The sequence below is a fragment of the Hydra vulgaris genome, chromosome 03, assembly GCF_038396675.1.
Source record: "Hydra vulgaris chromosome 03, alternate assembly HydraT2T_AEP".
Taxonomy (NCBI): domain Eukaryota; kingdom Metazoa; phylum Cnidaria; class Hydrozoa; order Anthoathecata; family Hydridae; genus Hydra; species Hydra vulgaris.
Window position 1 is genome coordinate 32,470,001 of NC_088922.1, and position 25,000 is coordinate 32,495,000.

The following is a 25,000-nucleotide window of genomic DNA, read 5'->3' on the forward strand; positions in this document are numbered from 1 at the left end:
GTTGTCCGAAAGTTTTTTCCATATTTTGTTGACAAAAAGTAAAAATTAAAATGCAAGACCGGAATTTTTTTTTTTTAATAATGATAGACTGCCTGCCCCAACCAAACCCTCAGTCGATGTAGCAGCACTCCCTTGCGGGTCAGGCTATTTGTCAGTTGATGTAGCAGCACTCCCTTGCGAGTCAGGCTATTTGTCAGTCGATGTAGCAGCACTCCCTTGCGAGTCAGGCTATAAGATAGTCGATGTAGCAACATTCCGCGCATGATTTACAGTAAAAAAAATAAAAATAAAAACATTTTATTAAAAAAAATAAAAATAAAAACATTTTATTAAAAAAAATTAAAATAAAAACATTGTTTATATTGTTAAAAACATTCAAAATGTTTTAAAAACATTCAGAATGTTTTTAAAAACATTCTGGTCAATTAAATTTGCGTTTTTGTGGTTTTTTTAAAAAGCGATTAATTTGTAATTAAATTAATGGTTTTTACTTTCGTCCAACACGGAAATGTTGGACGAAAGTTAAAAGTAATTAAAAGTGACGTATATGTTGGCGTAAGAATCACTTTTTTCCTTCCGCTCTTCCCAAAGCCAACAAACTATAGATCTATATATATATATATATATATATATTTTTATATATATATATATGTGTATATATATATATATATCTATATATATATATATATATATATATATATATATATATATATATATATATATATATATATATATATGTATATATATATATATATATATATATGTATGTATATATATACACACGCCCTGGCTATGTTTTATCAAACCCGGCCCCGGCCCCAGTCAAATATCAACCTCGGTTGCTTACTAATAACAATAAAATTGGTGAAGGATTTTAAAGTTTACTGTAAAGATGCCATAATTAACGTTCAAATCAAACCTAACTCATGCCATAATCCAAAAATTATAAACAGAGTTTTTAAAGGATTTATTCATTATGCTCTGATAATAATATTGAACAAGAGTTATTATTTCTAATTGATGTTTTTGTAGAAAATGGTTATAAAAAAACAAGCCTGGAAAATATTATAAAACCACTAAAAAAATTTACAATAATAAAAAACTTAACATTTCATCATAAAATATTGTATCTTTACTATGGATTCCAGGAATTAGCCTGAAGTTAAGAAAAGTTTTCAAAAAAGCAGGTTACACACCAGTCTTTAAATCACCAAAAAATTGACAGCATTTACTTACCACAAAAAATAAACCTCTTCCTGTTTCTTACCCAGGTGTGTACAAATTGCTCCATCAAAAAATGTGAAACAAAATTAAAAATCTCATCTTGCATTTACCAACATTAGAAAAATAGGTAAGAAGGAAAATGGGGTTATTCAGCAATAGCGGAACATTCAAAAAATTGTCATGGTAATTTTACATGGAACAATAAAAATACTTTAAAAATAGAGAAAAGTGAGGAATATGTATATATATATATATATATATATATTATACTTGATAATAAGGGTATCTATACTCCCTTGAAATATTGAAACAAAAATTAATTTAAAAATAAAGAGTTACATCCATTGTAAAAGTTTTTATTTAATTACATATATTAAACTCTTTAAAGATGTCTTTTAAAACATAATTTTGAAGTTTGCATAATGCCTAAATTTGCCATATATAAAACATCAAAAAATCTATTATTGCAATATATTATCGTCTTCAATTTGCAAACAAAAAGTTTATAATTTGTTTTTCATACAATGGTAAGTCGAATTTGGTTGACTTGTTTTAATTCAGCCTGAACATCGTGTACATATTCTTTCGTAAAATGAACTTAAAATATATTTTGCAGTATTATTAGGTGAGCATATGTTAGGAGCACTTATAAAAATATTATTTTCATTTTATCTTGTGACCTCCAATGGTTTTTGAGATGACCAAAGGATTGCTCCACATCACTATCTACCTGTAGGTGAACTTTATTAAAATATACTTTCTCTGGTGTAGTTGGCTGATTAAATGGTGTAATCATGACTGGTAACAACCTATATCCTGAGTTTGCAAAAAGGAAACCTGTATTAGGATCATATTCCAATGTCTTTTTTAATGCAGGATTAGAAAAAATAAAAATCTTTATCCGATATATTTTTTGAAAACATCTCTGAAAACGGAAGAAAGCTATTTTGATATAAAAAAACTTTATACTTCATTTGTAACAATTCATTGATAACATATTAAACAATAAAATTTGCTTCAACAAAAACTGCTAAAAAAAAAAGGTTCATTTTATGATGAACTTATTAAGCAAGACTCATTGACTTCATTGCATTATTTAACAAGACTTATTGACTTCATTACATTATTAAGCAAGACTCATTGACTTCATTACATTATTAACCAAGACTCATTGACTTCATTAACTTATTAAATAAAACTTGTTGAATTATGGGAATGCATAAGGTTACTACTTAATTGTAACACAACTTTAATATAATGTTAAGATTAAGGCACAAAGATTAAAACAAAACGCAATTGCATACATACATACATACATACATACATACATACATACATACATACATACATACATACATACATACATACATACATACATACATACATACATGCATGCATACATACATACATACATACATACATACATATGAGATCCAAGTAAAAAATTTTTTCTTATTATTATTTGCAGGAGAAGATCATGTTTTCCTTGATCTTGATTCGAAGTTATTAAAGTATGCCCCCACAGGTTGGAAAGATGAGGTGATTTTTAAGAAAAGTATTTTTCATGGAAAATGTATTAGGATGTTTCTAAAAACAATATATTTTTGAATAGGTGTTGAATAATATTATCAAATAAAAAACAATTTTTCAAAAGTATATCATGTTGGATTTTAAATGAAGAGAAATTATATAAAATTTCAAAAAAATTATTAAAATACTTTTTTCTAACTAAAAATCAAAAATATGCATTTTTACAAGATTTTTGATTATAATGATGATTATTTTTGATTTTTTAATATTGTTTTGTTTCTTTTGAGACCCAACATTATATACTTTTAAAAAACTTTTTTTGTGTTAAGGGTTTTGTGCTATCCCCAAAAATATTTTTTAATCAAAGTTTTTTAAATTCAGTTTTATTTTATTACAGGGATTATCTTTTTACGGATATTTTTTTTAACTTTTAAAATTATAAAAAGTTAAAAAACTCAGCTAAAAGCAAAATTAAAAGGAAAATAAGGGAAAATATATTTTGGATTTTTTGCGGATGTTTTATCCAAGCAATTTTCTGGATTTTTAAAATATGAAATATGACCTGGATGATCTATGTTATTATATAAAACACATTAAGGGGTTGAACACTTGTTTAAATTATTTTTTAAACATCCTTAAATATATAAATGCATATATATATATATATATATATATATATATATATATATATATATATATATATATATATATATATATATATTCTTATCATAAATACAGAGGTTACCTGTCTGTCTGTAGGCATTTTCATTTTCTGATGTAAACTCAAAAACAATATTGTACATATAAAAAGGAACAAATGAACTTTGTTTTTAATCGATTTGAAATGAGTTTTAGCATAAAAAGATTTTTAAAAATTAATTTAATAAGGATTTATGGTGGTTTTTGTGAAAAAAGTTGTTTTACAAAAAAACAAAAAAAACTGCTGTCGTTTTCTATTTTGTCAAAAACTTTTGATTGGGTTGTTGCTATTTTTCATTTTATTCACAGTTTTCAGTTACTAAGTTACACAATTTTGTGTAACTTGGTAATGTAATTATTATATGAAATGTATATGAAATGCAATAATATATATCCTAGAAAGAATTTCATATATATTTTAACTTGTTTCTCAGCACAGCGACCTTGTTCATCAAGATTTGTTTTTCAGAATTAAAGAGAGGGTTGAGACAGAGAGAGAGAGTTGTAACATCAATAAAGTAGCCTCCTTGACTGTAGTGGCCTTAGAGAGGTGAATAACATTAAAAAAATAAAATAAAATAAAAATAGTTAAGCTAAGATAAAGCTAAGATGTCAACTTTTAAAATATATATATATATAATATAAACTGTAAAGAATAGAATTATTGTTATGGTTTCTGGCATAGCAACATTAACACCCATGCAAATAAAGTTCATACAAATGATTTTGTTATATATATGTGTATGTATATATACATATATATATATATATATATATATATATATATATATATATATATATATATATATATATATATATATATATATATATATATATATTTAAATGTGTAAATAGATAAAAAATATAATCAGTAATAAAAGATATGAAGTATGCTGCTATTTCAAAAAAAAAGCTGCTATTTCAGACTTTTTGTTAAGAAGGGTTACGCGGTTCCCATTTAATGTATGGAAATGGTTTTTTGTGTACAGCAGTTCAACAGTTTTACACTAAGCACAAACTTTTTATTTTGGAATAGTTAAATTCTCTTTTAATTATCGTTTATGTGACATTTAATCAGAAAATATTAATTCGTAAAAATAAGCTTTTAACTGCATCTGTGATTTTTTAAAATACTATGAAGTAAATATGATTTTAAAAATTTATATCTAGTTTTTAAAAATCTAGTTTTTAAAGAATGTGAAATAGTTAGTAAAATGTAGAATGTAAAGTTTAGTTTCAAAGGAATGTAAAATGGTTTTGCAATATTTATTAAAGAAATTTTTTTCTCATTATCTAACTAATTTATTACATAAAACATGAATCTCTTTATGGTAGATTAAAATATGTCAAAGCAAATAATAAACTTTTTTTTTTAAAAAAAAAAGTGTTTTTGTTTAAGAGAATTTTTCCAAAAATGTATTTAAAAATTTTTTGTTTCTTATCAATTCATTATCGTGTAAAGTTCTTTTGACTTAATTTATGTTAAATAATAAATATATATATTTAAAATCTATCTGTAAATTGTTTATAATCTTTATTAAAAATATTATGTTAAATACGCAAAAATAAAGAAATAAGTTGTGATAAAGAAACAAAAGATTATGTTAAGAATAAGGTCTTTTAAAAAAAAAAAATTGTAAAGAAATATAATCTTTTTTAAATGCTAATGACGCAATTTAACTATAAATGATGTAAATCTCAACACTGTGTTAAAGTTAATTTTATTAACTTTAACACAGTTAATAATTTTATTTTATTTATGCAATAAATTTCATAACAAAGCCTGCTATTTGATATTGGATTTTTAGGGTACAGAGCACTTGTTTGTGTGACTTTTTTTGAAAGAACTTGACCTTCTCTGGTTCTCTCGTCACAAACATGTGCATGAAGTCATCTACACGAGTTTGGTTGGAAAGTTAGAAAATTAAAACATTATGACAATTTTGATTTGAAATTTTTTTATTATTTTCAATCTTTTGGTTTAGTTATTATTTACAATCATTTGGTTTAATCATTATTTACAATCTTCTGCTTTATTCTTTTTCTCATTTAAAAATGCTTTTAAAAAATATCAAAACATAAAACTAATTTTAGACAAGGTTCAAGTGTTAAGTTTGTAGGTTTCTAACTATACAAAAACCTTTTAGAGGTATTTTTTCAGGGATGAGTAAGGCTTTTATGATGTTGTTGCAGGTAACAAAGGATTGCTAAAAATTTTCAAATTATCAATCAGTGAAAAATTTTTAATTATCAAGCAGTGATTCTAAAATCAAAAGAAAAATTAGGTTTTACTGAAAAGATATTAATTTTTTTTTATTTGCATCTAGAAAACTGTTTGTTAACGCTTATAAATTAAATATAGTTGTATATAATTTTGTTAGTCCTTCTTAAAGCTATAATAGCTTTTCATGATCTCCCTTTCTATATACCAATATAATATATACCATCATATATGGTAAATAAGAAAATGATGGCTCATTGAAGAAAAAATATATATTTTTGAGATTTTGTGTTATAAACCTTTTATTATTTATTTTTTGATTAAGCATTTATAAATTTTTTTTTTAATTAGTAAAACACTACCACATTTATAAAGTACATTTTATATTTCCTTTGCTATGTGTAATATTTTTTTATTAAATTTTTTGCTATGAATAATATTTTTTTATTAAATTTAGAAGTTAACAAAGAAGAAATTAGAATTTATATTGTATTTTAAAGTGAAGTTTTTTGTAAACGAACCTTCTGTTTTAAAGTAAGTATGTTATAAATTAAAAATGTTTACAGAATTTATTAAATGTAAGTATAATCTTTTAATGTTGACATAAAATGTATTCACAGTTGTTTTTAACTTTTGTTAAAAGTAATTATAAACATTTTAAACTTTCTGTTGATTTTTATTTTAAGTACGCATCAAACACATTTAAAAGAAAATATTGCTTTAATAAGTATTACTTAATTACTTAAAAAAAGAAACAAAAAAGTGCTTTTGTGAGCATCTTTACTTAGGTAGCACATTAACATTGGCCCAAGGTCGGTTCAATGTCAAAAAATTTGTTGGCCGATGGTCGGCAACAATAACATCGCCACAATGTGGATTTGGAAGTTGGCGCAATGTTGCAGCCAACCATAACATACATACATCAAATCATTTCTAAACAGAAAATTATTGAATAATAGTATCACTGCAAATACAAGAGTTAACTTGCATCAAAATTCCTTTATACAAATATTAGAAGAAATCCAACTGAAAAAAATCTGAGTCTGTTGTGAAATGTTCATTAAGATCATTATCATATTAATTATTATTACCTCGAACAAAAAAATTTTCTCTTGCTTTGTCATTATCACTCTCATACATTATTGTCATAAAAAACACTTTAACAATCATTAGAAACATTGCTGGATTACAAATTAATTTTCTGATCACAACTTTCAACATAAATTTCGTTTACATCTTTATCAGCTTGCTTTCTAACTCTTCTTCTATTTGTTATATATGAAGCAGCCATCTAAATTATTAGTAAAATAAAACTTAATATCAGTTGCAAGACAATCCATCAAAATTGTTTTCAGTAGATTTGCAGTGGACCAATATAGGCATTTTTTACCGGTTCATTGGAGTTGCTTATGGGTTACTTAGTGGACCGTTAGTGGCATCTGCATTTAATGGTAAACCGATATCTTTCCGATATGTTAATAGTTGTTAGTCATCGGCCTGACACTTTTGTTGGCTTCCACTAATGGTCCATTAAGTAACTTGAACAAAACTACAATGGTTCGCTCAAAATGACTATATAGGTCCACTAAAATTCCGCTATAGAATGTTTGCTGGGAATGTATTTATACTTTTGATAATCTAATATTATTTTTCGATATTAATACTATTTAATTCTATATATTTAATTCTATTACAATATTAATAATATTAAAAAAAAAAAAAAAATATTATCCAATCATTAGACAGTAAATTATTTAAAGTTCTTTAAGGATAATTTAAATTCAAATCAAGAGATGCTTAAATCAGTTCAGATATTGAAATGAAAATGATATTAAGAGATAATAATAAAGTATAATGATTTTGATTTTAGTGGTACCCTTAAGTTCTTGTGGTACCCTTACGTTCTTGAATATTTGAGCTCCAGAGAAAACGTGTGTACCAGTTTTATCAAGAAAATTCAGATAAGCCTAAATCATTCACTGTTTCTCATTTTGAAGCAGAAAACTTATCAAGTTCGACTATATATGGAATTATTAAACGTGTAGAAGAAGATAAACCATTTGAAAGGCAAACTGGTAGTGGTAGAAAGCCGAATTTAATGACTAAGCACGCCATCAGTCAACTTACCAAGCATTTTGACCATAAATGTGGCATTTCTCAGCGTATAGCTTCAAAAAAGTTCAAATGTTCTCAGTCACTTATTTCTAAGACATTGAAAACCAAAACATCAATAAAAAAAAGAAAACAAATGAAGATTCCAAGTCGAACTGAGAGCCAGAGAGCAAAAAAACGATGTTTGTGTGGTCAACTTTATAAAAATTATAAAGATTTTATTTGGGTTCTTGATGACGAGTCTTATTTTACTCTCTCGAACAGCCAAATTAATGGTAATGATATTTTCTATTCAAGTAACATCGAATTAACACCAAACAATGTTAAATTCAAAGAAAAAAAGAAATTTGAAGAAAAATTATTGGTTTACGTAGTCATTTCGCCTTTTGGCCTATCAACTCCATACATTGTACAGTCTGGAACAGCTATTAACCAGCATATTTATGTTGATGAATGTTTGACTAAAAAACTATTACCACACATCAAACAGCTTCCAAAAAATACCAAATACATATTCTGGCCTGATCTAGCAAGTGCCCATTACTCAAACAAAGCTGTTAAGTTTTTGAATGAAAATGGTATAAAGTTTGTAACAAAAAGTGAAAACCCTCCAAATATGCCTGAATGTCGTTGTATTGAGGATTTTTGGTCTTGTATAAAAGGAGATGTTTACAAAAATGGTTGGCAAGCAGAGAATTTGGATCAATTATGCTCTAGAATAATTTACTGTTTTAAGAAATTCGACAAAGAGCTGGTACAATGCTTGGCAGAGTCTACTAGCAAAAGACTCGACACAATAAGAAGACAAGGTCTTGTTGAGTTAAGATAAATGCTTTTATTAAAATTAGAATAAATTTGCTATTTTATTCTTTTTAAAACAATAAAATAGGTCTTCTAGATTAAAAGTTATTTAATTTTTAGTTTTGTCCAGATTTTTAGTAATCACCCATTATTAACTACAAACAGATAACTAAATAGCTATTAACTACTTAAGTAAACCCTTATTTATAAGAAAAATTAAATACTACATATATAATAATATACAAAATTTAACATGTTTGTATCATGTTTTTATGATTTAATGTTATATCCAAAAAATATTATTTATTATTTTAAACTTATAGCAACAAAAATCTATATAAATACCCTCATATATATGTGTATATATATATATATATATATATATATATATATATATATATATATATATATATATATATATATATATATATATATATATATATATATATATATACATATATATATACATATATATATATACATATATATACATATATATATATATACATATATATATATATATATTAGGCCGGATCATAACTTAAAAAAATTTGGAAAATTTCTTCGGGAATTTCCAGTAATTGGCTCTCAAATACGCTGAATGCAATGCTGCAAACCGTTTTTCGCTACTACTTTGCTATACTTTGTATTTTTACCTTTAATGTTTTCAAATAAATTAACTTAAAAACGCTCATTTGTTACATAATTTATTGATTGAAATTATAATAAAATTCAAATTATTTGAACAGTCAAAACAATATATCATTAGCAAAAGTTGATTAGAAACTATACTTAAATGTTCTTAAATTCAGATTTTGTGTCAAAGTGAGGCATCAACTTGCAGCGCTCCAGTTGAATGCGAATATAGCCATCACGATTTTCATGACCATAAACTTTGGATGCTGATTTAGTCACAATTTTAATCACACGTTCAACACTTTGATTGTGACATGGAAATGGCTCAATGTCAGTAACTATGTCTTCAACTGACGAAAGCCATGCCAATATTTGTACAGTTGGAATATGTTTTGTCAGAACAGGTTCCAAGCGGGGCTGTGTTTGCCAGTCAATCAGTTCTTCATAACTAGTCGCTTGAAATTGTATCTCAGGGAGTTGAAATTTTCGATTTGGTATGTCATCTTCACGAGCACAAAGAATTCTCTTCAACGCAAGCTTACGGATCACTTGACGGTTGTCTTTGAGCATAGCCAGAATAATGCTCTCGATATGAGCCAGGTAGCTATTGCGCTTCAAAACTTGCTGAACAATTATTCGATAACGCACAGGAAGAAATCGTGATGTTTCTATCATTTTATAATAGTGTGGAGCAGCATTCCAGCAGTTTGAATGTTTCTTAATGTCAAACCAAACAACCGCATATGAATTCACAATAAATTTAGCCAAAAGTATTAGTTCATTTGATGGATCTTCAGTAGATATATAAAGGTGTAGAACACAGTTTGCTAGTGTCAACCACCTTGCATGGTTTAGTCTCCCAGGTGTTCTAGAATTAAATCTATCTGGTACAACACCTGTCTTCACCGCATTAACAATTTCGAAAAAGTACAGTTGATCACTGCTTAACAACTGCTTATTGCATATAATAGGTTCACCAACAAATATGGCAAAGCTGACTATGGGTTTCTGAACAGATATTGAAATAGACTTGCCAATTGGTCCATTAAATGAATGGGGTCCAGTTGTTGCACCATCTAAGGAGTGAAAAAGATGTCGCAAAGGAAGCTCGTTCAGATGTAAAAGACAAATGGACCAGTGCAGTGGTCGACCAAGTTCAATTTTCATTCTGCGTATAACTCCATTGTTTAAACCAGTATTAACGTTAGTTGAATCAGAACCAATACAAACAAGGTTCGTGCAGTCAACAGTATCAATTATTGAATCTGCAATAGATTTGGCTGATCCACTTGTTGGCGTACAATGATCAACATACTTTGAATTTGGCTCTGATAAAATGGAAATATGTTCCTCAGAAATCACAGTCTGCCTGTCCCCCTCAAGTTTTAAAGTCTGATCTTTCCTTCCATCAAAATACAATCCAGTAATTCTACAATCAGCATTTTTACAGGATGTTCTCAGTAGTTTTCATTCTCTGCGAATTTTAATCCGATCCACTGGCCCCATATGTTCTATACCAAAATCAACCAGAGTTGCTGATACAATCGCGGCAACTGCTCTATCTGATATGCCAAAACCATCTGCTTGTAAAGCAATATTTTTTAAACAACGGTTTTTCAGACGAGTAGATGTGACTTCGGTATCGACATCTGATACGGAAGGGGAATAAGTTTCGGTGTCAGAATTGTTGTCTGTTTCATTATCTGATTCATTATCAGATGCTTCAACGACTCTGGCACACTTAACTGCAGTCTCTTCCTTTGATAATGAAACAGATTTTTGTTTTAAACGCCTCTCAGCATGTGCGGATTCCTTCTTGTTGATTCCAGCTATTCTGCCAACACGTATAGTGCGTTGATCAGTTAGGAAGTCATGCTCAATTGCTGGCACCTTCAGAACCATTGGACAGCAACAAGACGAAAGTTCTTTGCATTTACACGAACAAATGTCAAACAATGTGTCAAGATCTTTTTCTATTTCATCTTGTTTGACTGTTGCAGACTTTGATTGAATCACTTTCTGAACATTGCCTGTGTACTTCTCCAGCTGTAATTCTATGCCTCGAAGACTTATAGTAGGAACTGATGCTTTAATCCATATCGGAGAAATTTTCTCTGCTTGTCTCCTACAAACAGACCGTAGTGGTTCAGTTTCATAATTCTTCTCAGACAAGTATGCTTTGCCTACTTGCTTGTGGGTTGGCAAGCAAAAATTGGGTAATTCACGACCTTCTCCAAAAAGTATATGACGATTCTTTGAAGCTTTAGATCTTGAAATCAATATTGTTTTACAATTTTATAACATATCAGAATTTCAGTTAATTTCTAAAAATACAAGATGAGACAGATAAATTCTGCAATCAGTTGATAAAAGCAGAAATTAATAAACAATCATATAAAAATAGAATAATATAATAATAATAATATAATAATATAAAGTTATAATAGCGTTGGAGTTAATCATATTATTAGGGTTAATTTAGTTAGGTAGGTAAAGGTTTGGTTTAATTTCATAACCTTTGGATTATATCTAGTATTAGGGTTAAATGCATATATATATATATATATATATATATATATATATATATATATATATATATATATGTATATATATATATATATATATATATATATATATATATATATATATATATATATATATAGTACTGTGAATAAGTTTTAGACCACTTGTATGATTGGACGTATTTACAATTTTTTTCCTATGTAATTTTTTTAAAGCGTATTTAAGTTTAATGATATTTAAGAAAAGTTAAAAGAATATATTATTTTGAATAAATAAACAAAATTGATGAGGAAAAATGTAGGATTTGTTTGTTTATTTATTAAAACGATGTGTCATAACAACTACATCCAAAACAGGATATTCAAAGAATGCTGTTACAGAAATCATTAAAAAGTTTAGAGAAACTGGCTCACTTGACAATAAAAAGAAAAGTGGTAGACCTCCTAAGCTAACAAAAGATGACAATAAATATTTAAAAACCCTATCTTTAAGAAATACAAAAAAAGCATCAACCGAGCTGGCAAAAGTGGTAGACCTCCTAAGCTAACAAAAGATGACAATAAATATTTAAAAACCCTATCTTTTAGAAATACAAAAAAAGCATCAACCGAGCTGGCAAAAGGCATTAACACAGCAACTGGGAAAAGTGTCAGCTCTTCTTTTATTCGACAGCACCTACTTAAATCGGGATTAAGAAGGTGTGTTGCAATTCGAAAACCATTATTACGGTGTGGCAAGAAAAACGACTTAAATTTGCAAAACAACACAAAGATTGGGCCCAGGAAATGTTTAATCGGGTTCTGTTCACCGATGAGTCCAAATATGAAATTTTTGGAACGAAAGGACGCCAATATGTTTGAAGAAGAATTGAAGAAGCCTATCAGCCCGAGTGTTTAAACCCTACTATTAAACACAGAGGAGGCTCTTTACAAGTTTTATGCTGTTTATTTTCATCTGGAGTAGGTGGTTTGATCACTTTGATCATTTGTGGATATCCTAAGGCACCATGCTGTTTCATTCGGAATAAGACTAATAGGTCATAATTTTATTCTGCAGCAGGACAATGACCCAAAAAATTGTTCCAGAGTGGCAAAAAATTATTTAAATGAAATGGCAGAGGAAGGAGTACTGGAATTGATGACCTGGCCTCCCCAGAGTCCAGTTTTGAATATAATTGAACATATTTGGGATTACCTGGACAGAAAGAAGGTCGAACATGCTCCCTGAAATGCTGAAGAATGTTTTTAAATACTTCAAAGAGAATGGCACAACATACCCCAGGATTTTATAACTAATTTGTATGAATCTATTCCCTGACGAATATCGGCTGGGATTGAGGCAAAAGGAGGACATAGTAAATATTAGGAGTTTTTTTTTGAAGTTTGACATTAAAAAGGTTGTAATTGTTCCATATTTTGTTTGAAATGCATGTGTTTTAATAGGTTTATAATTTAGAACTACAAACTTAAATATTAGAGAAGAATTCTCCGAGATTATTTGAAAAAATGTAAGTGGTCTAAAACATATTCACAGTACTGTATATATATATATATATATATATATATATATATATATATATATATATATATATATATATATATATATATATATATATATATATATATATATATATATATATATGTATTAGTAAAGACACTTATCTAATTTTTCTTTGACGACTTGTTTCACCATCTGTATTTTTATCAGAAAGCTTCCTGATGAACCTATTGATGGTGAAACAAGTTGTCAAAGAAAAAATTTTTACTAATTTATATATATATATATATATATATATATATATATATATATATATATATATATAATATATATATATATATAATATATATATATATATATATATATATATATATATATATATATATATTAGGGTTGAGCTTTTACTGACTTTTAAATTTACCGGTAAAATCGGTAAAAAAATAAAAAGGCATAAACAGAAGACCATAAAATGCAGTAATAAGTAAATAAAACACATTAATGTTAGTTTTGAGATTTATTTTTGGATAAAAAATAAGCTTTGAGAAAACAAAGTGTATCAAGTAAGTCGTCGCTCATTCTGGATTGAATTTTTGTCACAAATAATCCAGCGGCAGGAAAGGCTCGCTCAGATTCGACACTTGTTGGTGGGATGGTTTCTAGTGCATTGAACAAAAGTTCAAGGTTTGCAGTTTTCTTTCCGGTTGCTTCATAGACCAACATTTCTTTTGAAATGGCCTTGAATTCGTCGTTTGAATTGTGTTGCTGTTTTTTGGCCAAATGCTGACTTGCTTCCTCGAGTTTCTCTTCAAGAGAAAGTGGATTTTTGTCAAGAGTTTCTGAGCCATGCACTTCTTGAATAAACTTTAGGTCATCTGGATTTGTTGGAAAAAGCCTAGACAGCAAGTTTTTGGCGGTCTTTTGAAGTACAGACTTTGGAGGCATATTGAAAACTTTATGCTCTTCAATGTTGGACAAGCATTCTGGATTGGAAAGATATCTGTACAAGCTTACAAGATTGCTCTGCCTTCTCTCTTCAAAACGTCTCAAAATTGCACTCTTTATTGCAATGCAAAGAGGTGAATCTTGTTGTTTCAGCCTGTTCACAAGAAACTTGAAAATTCCTTCAGCAGTAAGAAGAGTTGCATTTTGTCGGCAAAGTGCTTCTGCTGCTAATTTGACTGGTTCAAGAGCAGCAACAATGTCGGATAAAATGTCTTATTCATCATCACTGCAAATAAAATGTGGAGAAATGTCCTTCAATACTTTTCTGATTGAATGTTTGACTTTGAGGAACTGTTGAATCATTGACAGCAAACTGTTCCATCTTGTTCTGCAGTCAAGGATAAGTGAAACCTCTTTTCCGTGCTCTTTCTTAATTTCTTCTTGAAGGACGTCATTTTTGACGGGCGATTTTCGAAATAACTTGACAATTTTTCTGACTTTTGTGATGACAGATTGCAAGTGAACTTTCACTTTCGGAATGGGAATGTTTTCATCCATGGCAGCACCAAGAAAACTGACTTCTCGTACAGCACTTCTTGAATGGCCAAGTGCATTCCGTGGGTATAACAAGTTTGATGCTCGGTTGGAACCAGTTTTCCGAACTTAACCATCATGGAAGCTCCGTCAGTAACTGAGCAGACAATGCTATCGCCTAGTTTCAACCCAAATTCTGCCACTTTTTCAGTGACAACAGCTGCAGCTTTTTCAGCCGGCAGAGATCCGGAAATTCAAGTCAAGCCTAGATTCCAGTGATTATTTTTTTGGTGAATATTAGTATTCATGTACCTTCGATTTTTCAAAGAAGTGTACTCATCCAGTGTAATTGAAAAGCGTTTTCCCATTGTCACTAAAGAATTGAAAGTGTTTTTAAGGTCATTCCTTATGCCAGTTGCAAACTTTTTAACTGACTGGATTGCTTGTTTGTGATTTTTTGGGAAATCATAACCTTTTTCAGACATTTCAGATTAAATGAAAGAGCTGTTAACAATGGCATTGAAACTAAATCCACCCAGTGCTGTAAATCTTGAAATCACTTCTTCAATTGATTGCTTTTGAAAAAAGTTGAAATCTTAGGCCTTTTTGATTGTGATGCAGCTTTTGGTGTCACTTGTTCCTGTGTTTCCTTTTTGATTCTATGTTTCTTGTCTAAGTGATACCACATTCCAGTTGTGGAACTTGTGTATTGACTTGTATTTCCACAAATTTTGCAAGTAACTGTTTTCCCTTTGTTTAAGGTGTAGTGTTTCCAAGTGTCCGACATTTTGCCAAAACGCAAATCAAATTTAGTGATAAAGACCACAATAAATATGAATGATGAAGACTTTGCAATGACATCGCAAATGGCGGTCGCTTTTTTGTAACGGTGAAAAAGAAAGAAAAAAGAATCATCTAGAAAAAAATAAAAACTATTAAAAGTAAAAAAGAAAAATATATATATATATATATTAAAGATTAAATGAAAGCATTAACAAAATTAAGCCAAAAGAAAAAAAAAGAAAAAAAAATGTCAATCAAATACAACAAAAAGATATCTTTAAATTAAAATGTATGAAAAAAAAAAAAAAGTTAAACGCTAAATAAAGTTAAGAAAAATATGAAACGTTTTTATAAATTCGAAAAGTCGCAGATGTAACAAAAATATATGCTTTTTAAAATTTATTTTTATGTTTAAATGTTGTGTAATTTTATTTTTTCTGTGATTTTGTCCCTATTTTTATGTTTTTAATATTATGATATATGTTTTGTTTTGTGTGTGCCTGTTTGTATTGCGTTTTAATGCTCCTGATTTTCTCATTTGTTGACTTTTCCTATACATTTTTACCTACCTTATCTATTTTTATCTGTTAGTTGGAGATTTTAATTATTTTATATTAGAGTATGACGTGTTTATTTTAAGTTTTTTGGATTATTATTGTAATGGTTGTATTCTAGTAGTATTGATTATAGTTGTTAGTATTATTATTATTTTTATTTTTTATATTCAGTCTGGTTTTTCTTTATTTTTTTTTGTTTGTTGTTGTTGTTGTTGTTTATTATAATTTTTTGTATCTAAAAAATCTTCTCGGATGTACTTATTCTTTATTTTACTTTTTATATATGTTAAGTATTTAAAACTATTTAATTCTTTCTGTTTATTTTAGTTAATTGGTTTTATTTAGTGTAAATTTATAAATATTATACTCAATATATTATTTTTTATGATTATAGTGTTATCATTATTATTAATTCATTGTTCATCATTTTTATTATTATTTGTGTTGAAAAATATTTTTTTATATCAACTTATAGGTATTTACTTAATATTAGTTTTATAACTATTTGTTAGTGACCGTGGATGTAATATCGTTTTCCAAAATACATTGGTTGATAAATAAGTCACAAGAAAGTAAAAACGTTTTTCTTAAAGTGTTTAGACAAAACTAAACCAACAAAATCACTTTTCAAGCATAACAAACAACAGCTTTGTTGACAGGAAAATGAAAATTAAATTTTTAATTTATTGGTTGAGCCATTTCAAGCATTCTAAAATATTTTCAAGCATCCTTCACCGTTATTAAAAAAACAATATTTGCCGAAATTTACCGACATTTTACCGATAAATCGGTAAAACAATTTTACTGATTTACCGGTAAATTTTCGGTAAAAGCTCAACCCTAATATATATATATATATATATATATATATATATATATATATATATATATATATATATATATATATATATATATATATATATATATATACACACACACATATATATATACACACATAAATAAATATATAAATTTTTGGTATTTTTTTTTTTAATTATTTTTTAGTTGTTATTCGTGGTGCAACCCTCTCTCAACTCTTTAACTCCGAAACACGAACCTTGCCGAGCAAGGCCACTGCGCGGAGAAACTAAATTGAGCGCGGTACTTACAGGGATGTGGTGGGAGTTGAACTCCGAACCTCTCGCTTACAAAGCGAGCGCTCTTACCTCTACACCACTACCGGATGTATATATATATATATATATATATATATTATATATATATATATATATATATATATATATATATATATACACACACACAACCCTCGGACCTCGTTTTTATGTTTTATTGTCAGACCTTTGTATTAAATAATTTTTGCCGACCTGATGCGGACCTCTTAAAGATTGAGGTCGGCAAATTATTGCCGACCTCAATTTTTCTAATTCTGAGGGTTGTATATATATATATATATATATATATACAACCCTTTTAAATATTCTTAAAATCTATATAGACAAATTTATATATATATACATATATATATATATATATATATATATATATATATATATATATATATATATATATATATATATATATATATATATATATATATATATATATATATATATATATATATATATATATATATATATATACAACCCTTTTAAATATTCTTAAAATCTATATAGACAAATTTATATATATATACATATATATATATATATATATATATATATATATATATATATATATATATATATATATATATATATATATATATATATATATATATATATATGTATGTGTATATATAAATTTGTCTATGTTTTTAATTTTTATTATATATATATTATATATAATATAATAAAAATTAAAAATAGTACACAAATCAGTAAAAGTGTTTTGTACTGCTAACAAATAAAAATTCTTGTAATAATCATTTAAATTATTTTAAATATTCTTAAAATCTATATATAATTTTGATATAAACATATAAAACTATTTACATACAAATATATAAAAGTGTATAAAAGATTACTAAGAAAAAAAACATATTACTAAGAAAACAAACATGATATGTTTGTTTGCTTAGTAATATGTTTCATATAATTCATAATAGTTTTATATAAAAATCAGTTATCGTTATCATTATCATCTTCCTCGTCATCATTCATATAAAACTTGATATATGTTTTAGTATGTTTTAACATTTTATAATTTTATGTAAGTTAGATATTTGCATAGACTTTCGTTCATATTTTCTTATCAAAAAGTACTGCGAACCTTTCTCACGCTCTAACACTACAACACTACCACATTATTATTTTTTAAATTAAATTAATTTAATTTTTAAATAGCTTTAAATATTTATATTTATTTTACTTTTTTTTTTTTAAATAAATTTTTTCTACAAATAAATAATCTAAATGAATTTGTTTCTGTAATAAATATGTTCATAAGTAATGCATATACAAAATATAACATCAATTTAAACAAAAGTTTTTATTCACATTAAAAAGATATATTTTTAAGAATTGTAAAGATGCAAATTAAACCAAGTAAGCTGTGGTAATTAATTCAAATATTTAATTTAGTAAATTCAAAACCTCAGAATTTCTTATACTTAGTAATGAAATAAATTTTGATTATTTTACAAGTTAAAAATTAAAAAATAATATCTCTGATCTTTTTGTTAACCTTTAATAAAATATCTTTAAAACTACTTTAAAGATATTTTTCCTTATTTGCTGCAGATAAGATTTTCCTTGTTTGTTTTTTAAGTTCAAACTGACAAGGTTTAATAGATATGTTACTAGAAATTAAAAGATTTGTCTATAACTTTAAACCCTTTAAAAAGATTTAAAATTACAAAAAAAATTCTCCCTTAAAACACAATTTTATAGCTAAAAAAGAAGTAAATTATTTGTTTTTTGCGGATTTTATTACAATAAGTTTTTAATTTTCGCACACACAAAATTACTTCATTCCTTCATGTCTGCAATAAATTTTAGAGGTGGAAAAAGTTTTGCAGAATGGTACTACCTCCCAGATTATTTTTCTAGAATAGTCCTTAAAACAATAAATAGTTAATTTATGTATTTTAACACATAAATTGTAAAATATGGGAATAAACTTAGAAGTTATTGTGAAGGATATGGAATAAACCTAGAAGTTATTGTGAAGGATATGGAATAAGCTTAGAAGTTATTGTTAAAGGTATGAGGTAAGTTATAGGATAGGCTTAGGAAAAATTATACTTTATTTTTACTGCTAATAAAAACTTATGCATAAAAAGTATAAGTTGCAATTATTTTAACATTTGATTTATTTCATGCATGTTCCTTTGTTTACTTGTTTATTTATTTAGAAATTTAGTTTTTTTCAGTTATGCAACAGTGTTAAATAAATCTTATCTTCTGGATGCGCATGTGACAACTAAAAATGTTGTTTGAGTAAACATGGCTTGAGTGTTTCTCTTTTGACATCATAGGCATCTAGGAACCAATATTATATATTGTAAATTGTTTATTTTTTGATGTTTTTATTTTATATATATGTAATAGTTTATATAAAATTATTAACTAGGCAAAGTATCACTTGGCATAATTACTATTTACAAATTCGACAAGACATTTTAAGTGGGTATATGCATTGCTCAGATGAAGCTCTCTTTGTTTTAACTGGTCATGCTTTACAAGCTGAATATGGAAACTATGAGTCAAGTTCTTCAAAGTACTTTCAAATTGAGCACTATTTGCCTAAAAGGGTAATCTTTTTATGTTGTCATTGTAATCATTTAAAAAGGTAGCCTATTTGTGTTGTCATTGTAATCATTTAGAAAGATAACCTATTTGTGTTGTCATTGTAATCATTTAGAAAGGTAACCTATTTGTGTTGTCATTGTAATCATTTAAAGCAATTCTTTTTGACAAAATGCTGCTATGTGTTTTGTTTTTTTTTGCAATTTAATTTTTTATTTAAATTTTCTTTTTTTACAATTTAATTATGTCATTGTAATTTAGTTTTTATCACCCGATATTTAAAATTTTCTAGATCTTTTTGTATTTAAAAATTTAAAGATTTATTGGTACTAAGTGTAATTAATATTAAAAAGCTTGCATTATTATGAATGTTATATTTCTGAGTCAAAGACTTTAACTCTTTAATGTGATCGATATGAGTTAAAGATTTTGAAGCTCAATATTTAATAAAATTTATTTAATCCAATATTTGATTATTTAAAACATTTGATTATTGAAAATTGGTCTGTTTTTTATAAGTCTAAGAAAGCTATTGATTATGATATACTACAGTTAAAAACTTTTGTTAACTTTTCTAAGTTTATAGTCTCTTTCCAAAAAAAATTTTATTTTTAAATGGTATTAGATTAAAAAATTTTTTTAAATATTGTTGGACAATATTTTTAACATAAATAATATCAGTTTTACAAATTAAATTTGTTAAGCTAAATACTTTATTAAAAGTTGAACTAAGTAACTAAATAGTAAGTAACCAAATTCAAGCATGGTGTTAGTTTTTACATTAAATTAAGTTTATTAAACAGTTTACTTTATACATTTTTAAATTTAAAATGCCATTTTTGTGTTTTATTTGTAGGTATTATCTCGTATAAATAAGGATGCCTGTTACCAACATCTTTCATTAATGCACAAATCCAATTATGGTAATTGTAAAGAAGTTGCAGAGCTTGAGTTTTTAAAAAAAGCAAAAGATTTACAAGAATATGGAGTTCTTTTTTACAAAATTTCTCGGGTTAGAATTTAAGATTAATGTAATTGTAAACTTATTGTTTAAAATTTTATACTATATGTTTGCAATTACAATATAATATTAAAACTAGAAGATTTAGATTGAATAAGGTATTATTTTTATTATTTTGAGGTAAATTAGGTATTATTTTGAGTTTTTTTATTATAACTTTAAGTAGCAACTATGATACTTTGTTTTTAAAATTTTCTAAAACTTTTTTATCCTGTTATTTGCTAAGCATATGATGTTCATTGCCGTAGCAAGCTTTGTTTAAGGCTTAACATAATCTGCACCCCCATCCTTAAAAGAGATAGGGCATTTTTAAATACCTGTTAAATTGGTCTAAAAGTTACTGAAAACTGTAAAATTATATATAAAAAGATTTGATTGAATATTTACAGTATTTTGTCTTGGTTTAAATTTTTTCTTGATATAAAGACGTTATTGATTAATAAAAGGCAAATAGTAAAAAAAATATTTTTGCTAAATTTGAACTATTTAAAAATATAGTTGGCAATAAAAATAACTAATAATTTTGAGGTCATAAATTCCACCGCTATGTTTAAATAAGTGCTTTTAAGATATGAGTCTCACCCTTCACAACCTTGCTAGGGCACTTTTGACTTTATAGATTAATAAATTAAAAAGAGGGGGGTGAAACGGTAAAAAGAACCGTCTTTAAAATAAAAATAAAAAATGGTCCTTAAAAACTTAAATTCACCTGACTGAATTGTGTCAAATACCTGACTAGCCAATGCCTTCCCCCACACACTGTCCCCCAAAAATCATCTTTGTATGCAATCTTCACACAAAAGATCTTTGTTTCTTTTAAACACTCTACAAAAATAATACTCAATAAAACTTATTGATCTAAAAAAGATTTGATTTTGTGAATATTTTACATCATAGTTGAGAGAAGTAAATACTAGAAATATGTTATACACAAGCTCAAAAGATAAGCCAACTCTTAAAACACCTACTTATTGTTGTTTCACAAAAGTAATGTAAATAAAAATAACACATAACAACTTGAGTGTTTTATTGCTTTTTTAAAAAAATGTGCCATTTTTATACTTGATTATAATAATTTGACTAAAAGATGTGTATTTTTTGCTTGTGGGTCTTTATTATTTTATATTTTTTGTTGGAATATTTAAAGAATGCCTAAAATAAAAATTTATTTGAAATTTTTTAGAAATTTTGAGCAAAATTTCCCGGAAATATCAACCCTATATATATATATATATATATATATATATATATATATATATATATATATATATATATATATATATATATATACATATACATATACATATACATATACATATACATATACATATATATATACATATACATATACATATATATATATGTATATGTATATGCATATATATATATATATATATATATATATAAATAAGTAAGTTTAATTTTGCTGTGAGCATATATTCAGCAAGAGTGCTCGATGAATGATATCAGAGCTATATAATTGATTATAATTTGATAAAGCACATCCCCATTTCTATCAACAACAGATTATCACAAAATTCCTCAAATGAAAAAACATTGAATTTATCTATACCAGAATACGAAGATAAATTAAGAAGAAATAGCTTCACTAATTTTAATTTAAAGTATAACCCCCAAAAAAGAGAAAAAAAGACAAGAAAAAGAAGTATAATATGGTTTAACCCCCCGTACAGTAAAAGCGTTTCTACCAATGTCGGACATATCTTCCTAAACTTATTCAACAAATACTTTCCAACATCCCACCCCCTAAGTAAACTATTCAATCAAAACACCATCAAATTGAGTTGCAACTGCACCAAAAATATTGAAAGTATAATAAAAAGCCACAACAAGAAAATTAGTTCAGAAAGACCAAAAGAATACCCACCCTGCAATTGCATAAAGAAAAAAACTGCCTTATAATAGGAAAATGTAGAGCCTCTAATGTTATTTATAAATGTATAGTATCCCCCCCCCCCCTAACACCCCAGAAAAGTACATATTTGCCTAGCAGAAAGTGAATGGAAGAAAAGATGGGCTAACCACAAACACTCATTCACAAATAAAAAGATGAAAAATTCAATTACCCTTTCAAAGTATATATGGCAGATAAAAGAAAACTTAAAAATAACACTAAAATTAACTGGTCAATAATTAAACAAGTCCCCGCCTACAGCAAGGTAACAAAAAAAATGCTTGCTTTGCCTTCATGAAAAACTTTGCATAATATCATACAAAGGTACGCAAAAATTATTAAATAAAAAAACAGAAATTATATCTAAGTGTCATCAGGAAAACAAGTTCTTGCTTGACAACCATGAGCCCAAAGATTAAAAAACCAAACCACACTTGCAAATAGTTATAGTTTTATAATTGTTTTTGAACGCTGTGATGTTTATTGAGTATATTTTTTAACGAAAAAAATATAGACACATACACACATATTTTGATTATATACTTTTATTTCAAACATTAGTGTGTATGCAAAGTTAAGTATATGCAAAAATTTGCTTCTTTATAAACTGATACAGAATTAACCTTTAATTTTTCACTGGTTAACTTTTATGAGTTAAGCAATATTTTCCTCTATTTTTACTGGGAGAATTAATAGTCTTTTTAGTAATTCTGTTCTCACCATAGTTATATTATACACTGCCCTAAAACAAACACACTAATATTTTTTATTTCATAAAAATTCATTCATTTTCTATAAGATTTCTTAACTAAAAAATATATTTTAATTATAAAAAGTATTTATTCTTTAAGTTAACCCTACGTCTACCAAAAAAATCGATTCCATTGGACCCATATAACCAATAAGCTGGATTTATAAATTGCTTCGTCATGGAAGCTAGGGTGCTTCCATGATGCACCTTTTACAAATCTTTTTTATGCTTTTTAAGACCTTAATTTTTAAAACAAAGTTATGTCCATTTAAATAAAAATGTTATTGAAGTTTGTTTTTAAAATTTGTGACTTTTTGTAGAAAAATTTTTTTATAAAAAATATTCACCCATTTATATCCCCGTTTAAAATATTTCCATTGGTATATTTCAAAAACACTTTTTTAAAACATGGATTTTTAGATTATACCAGTGTAGCACAACAAATTTTTTTGTTTACACACTAATCCAAAAAAGAATTTTTTTAGTTTTTGAGAACAATGATGTGTATTTAAGACTCTTTTTTGTTCTTTATTTTACATTTGTTATTTATCTTTATACAATATATAAAATAGAATAAAAATACAAATGAGCATATCAATAAAAACACAGAAACTCAAAGGAGACTTTGAGGTCTTCTCACAAGAATTATTAAAATTTGAAGTTAAACTTTTTTGTGTGTGAATAGTGTTTAGGGTGTTTGTAGTAATCAAGTTTTTCCTGTTAAATTATAAGAAGTTGATTCCTGTAAATATGTCTATGAACATAGTTTTTAAATGTTTTTTCTTCTTTTCTTTTTATTTTTATATTTTTTTATTTTCGTTTATTATTTTATTTTTTATGATTATTTATTCAATGATAAAATAATAAATAAGTACTACTTACTAAGTATTGTTTATACTTTATCTCAAAAGGTAATTGCCGGCAGTGCCAGGAAATAATCCTGAGAATAATTACTGGCAGAATTGTTTTTATATATAACCTAACTCGTAGACACAGAAGTTTTTTAGTAAAAATAGAATAAAAATTATAATATAAAAATAAAACCTTTTTATTCATTATTAAACTATATTACACATTTTCAGGAGAATCTGCTCTGTATAAAATTTGTGGAAATAAGTTTGCAACAAAGCTATCAAATACTACTGGCTTGCGAAAGCATATTCAAACAAAACATAGGAAGTTATTCATCGACCTTCAAAAGAAAGAAGACAAGCAGAGATCACAAGTAGATAAAGAACTAAACGTAATCGAGGCAGGTCTTTCTGGATCTGAAAAAGATGTAGCCTTCAAATCTCTCACTCTTCTGAAGAAGGCATTTACAAAATAAGTGGCCGCTTCAAGATTGGCATCAATTATTAGTTAATCATGACATCATTATTTTGATTACTACTGCCAATGTTGCTTGCCGTTCAGTTTTTCTGATTTTGAAAATTTTAAGAGGTTTATGAACAAAATATTACCAAATGCTACAATAAAACCGACCACTGGACATCAAGGGCAAATGATTCATACATGTCTGTGACATGCATGAATCATATCTCGCCAGA

General features: G+C 26.6%; 1 protein-coding gene across 1 annotated transcript in view; it reads left to right on the forward strand.

Annotated features, from left to right (window-relative positions):
- LOC101238484 (tyrosine-protein phosphatase non-receptor type 13) overlaps positions 1 to 25,000 on the forward strand; it is a 176,954-nt gene that overhangs the window by 80,342 nt on the left and 71,612 nt on the right. Inside the window, exons 14-17 of the mRNA XM_065792946.1 lie at positions 2,693 to 2,763; positions 6,132 to 6,208; positions 19,591 to 19,771; positions 20,623 to 20,778. Of these exons, the coding sequence (XP_065649018.1) occupies positions 2,693 to 2,763; positions 6,132 to 6,208; positions 19,591 to 19,771; positions 20,623 to 20,778 (485 nt within the window). The remainder of the gene's footprint in view (positions 1 to 2,692; positions 2,764 to 6,131; positions 6,209 to 19,590; positions 19,772 to 20,622; positions 20,779 to 25,000) is intronic.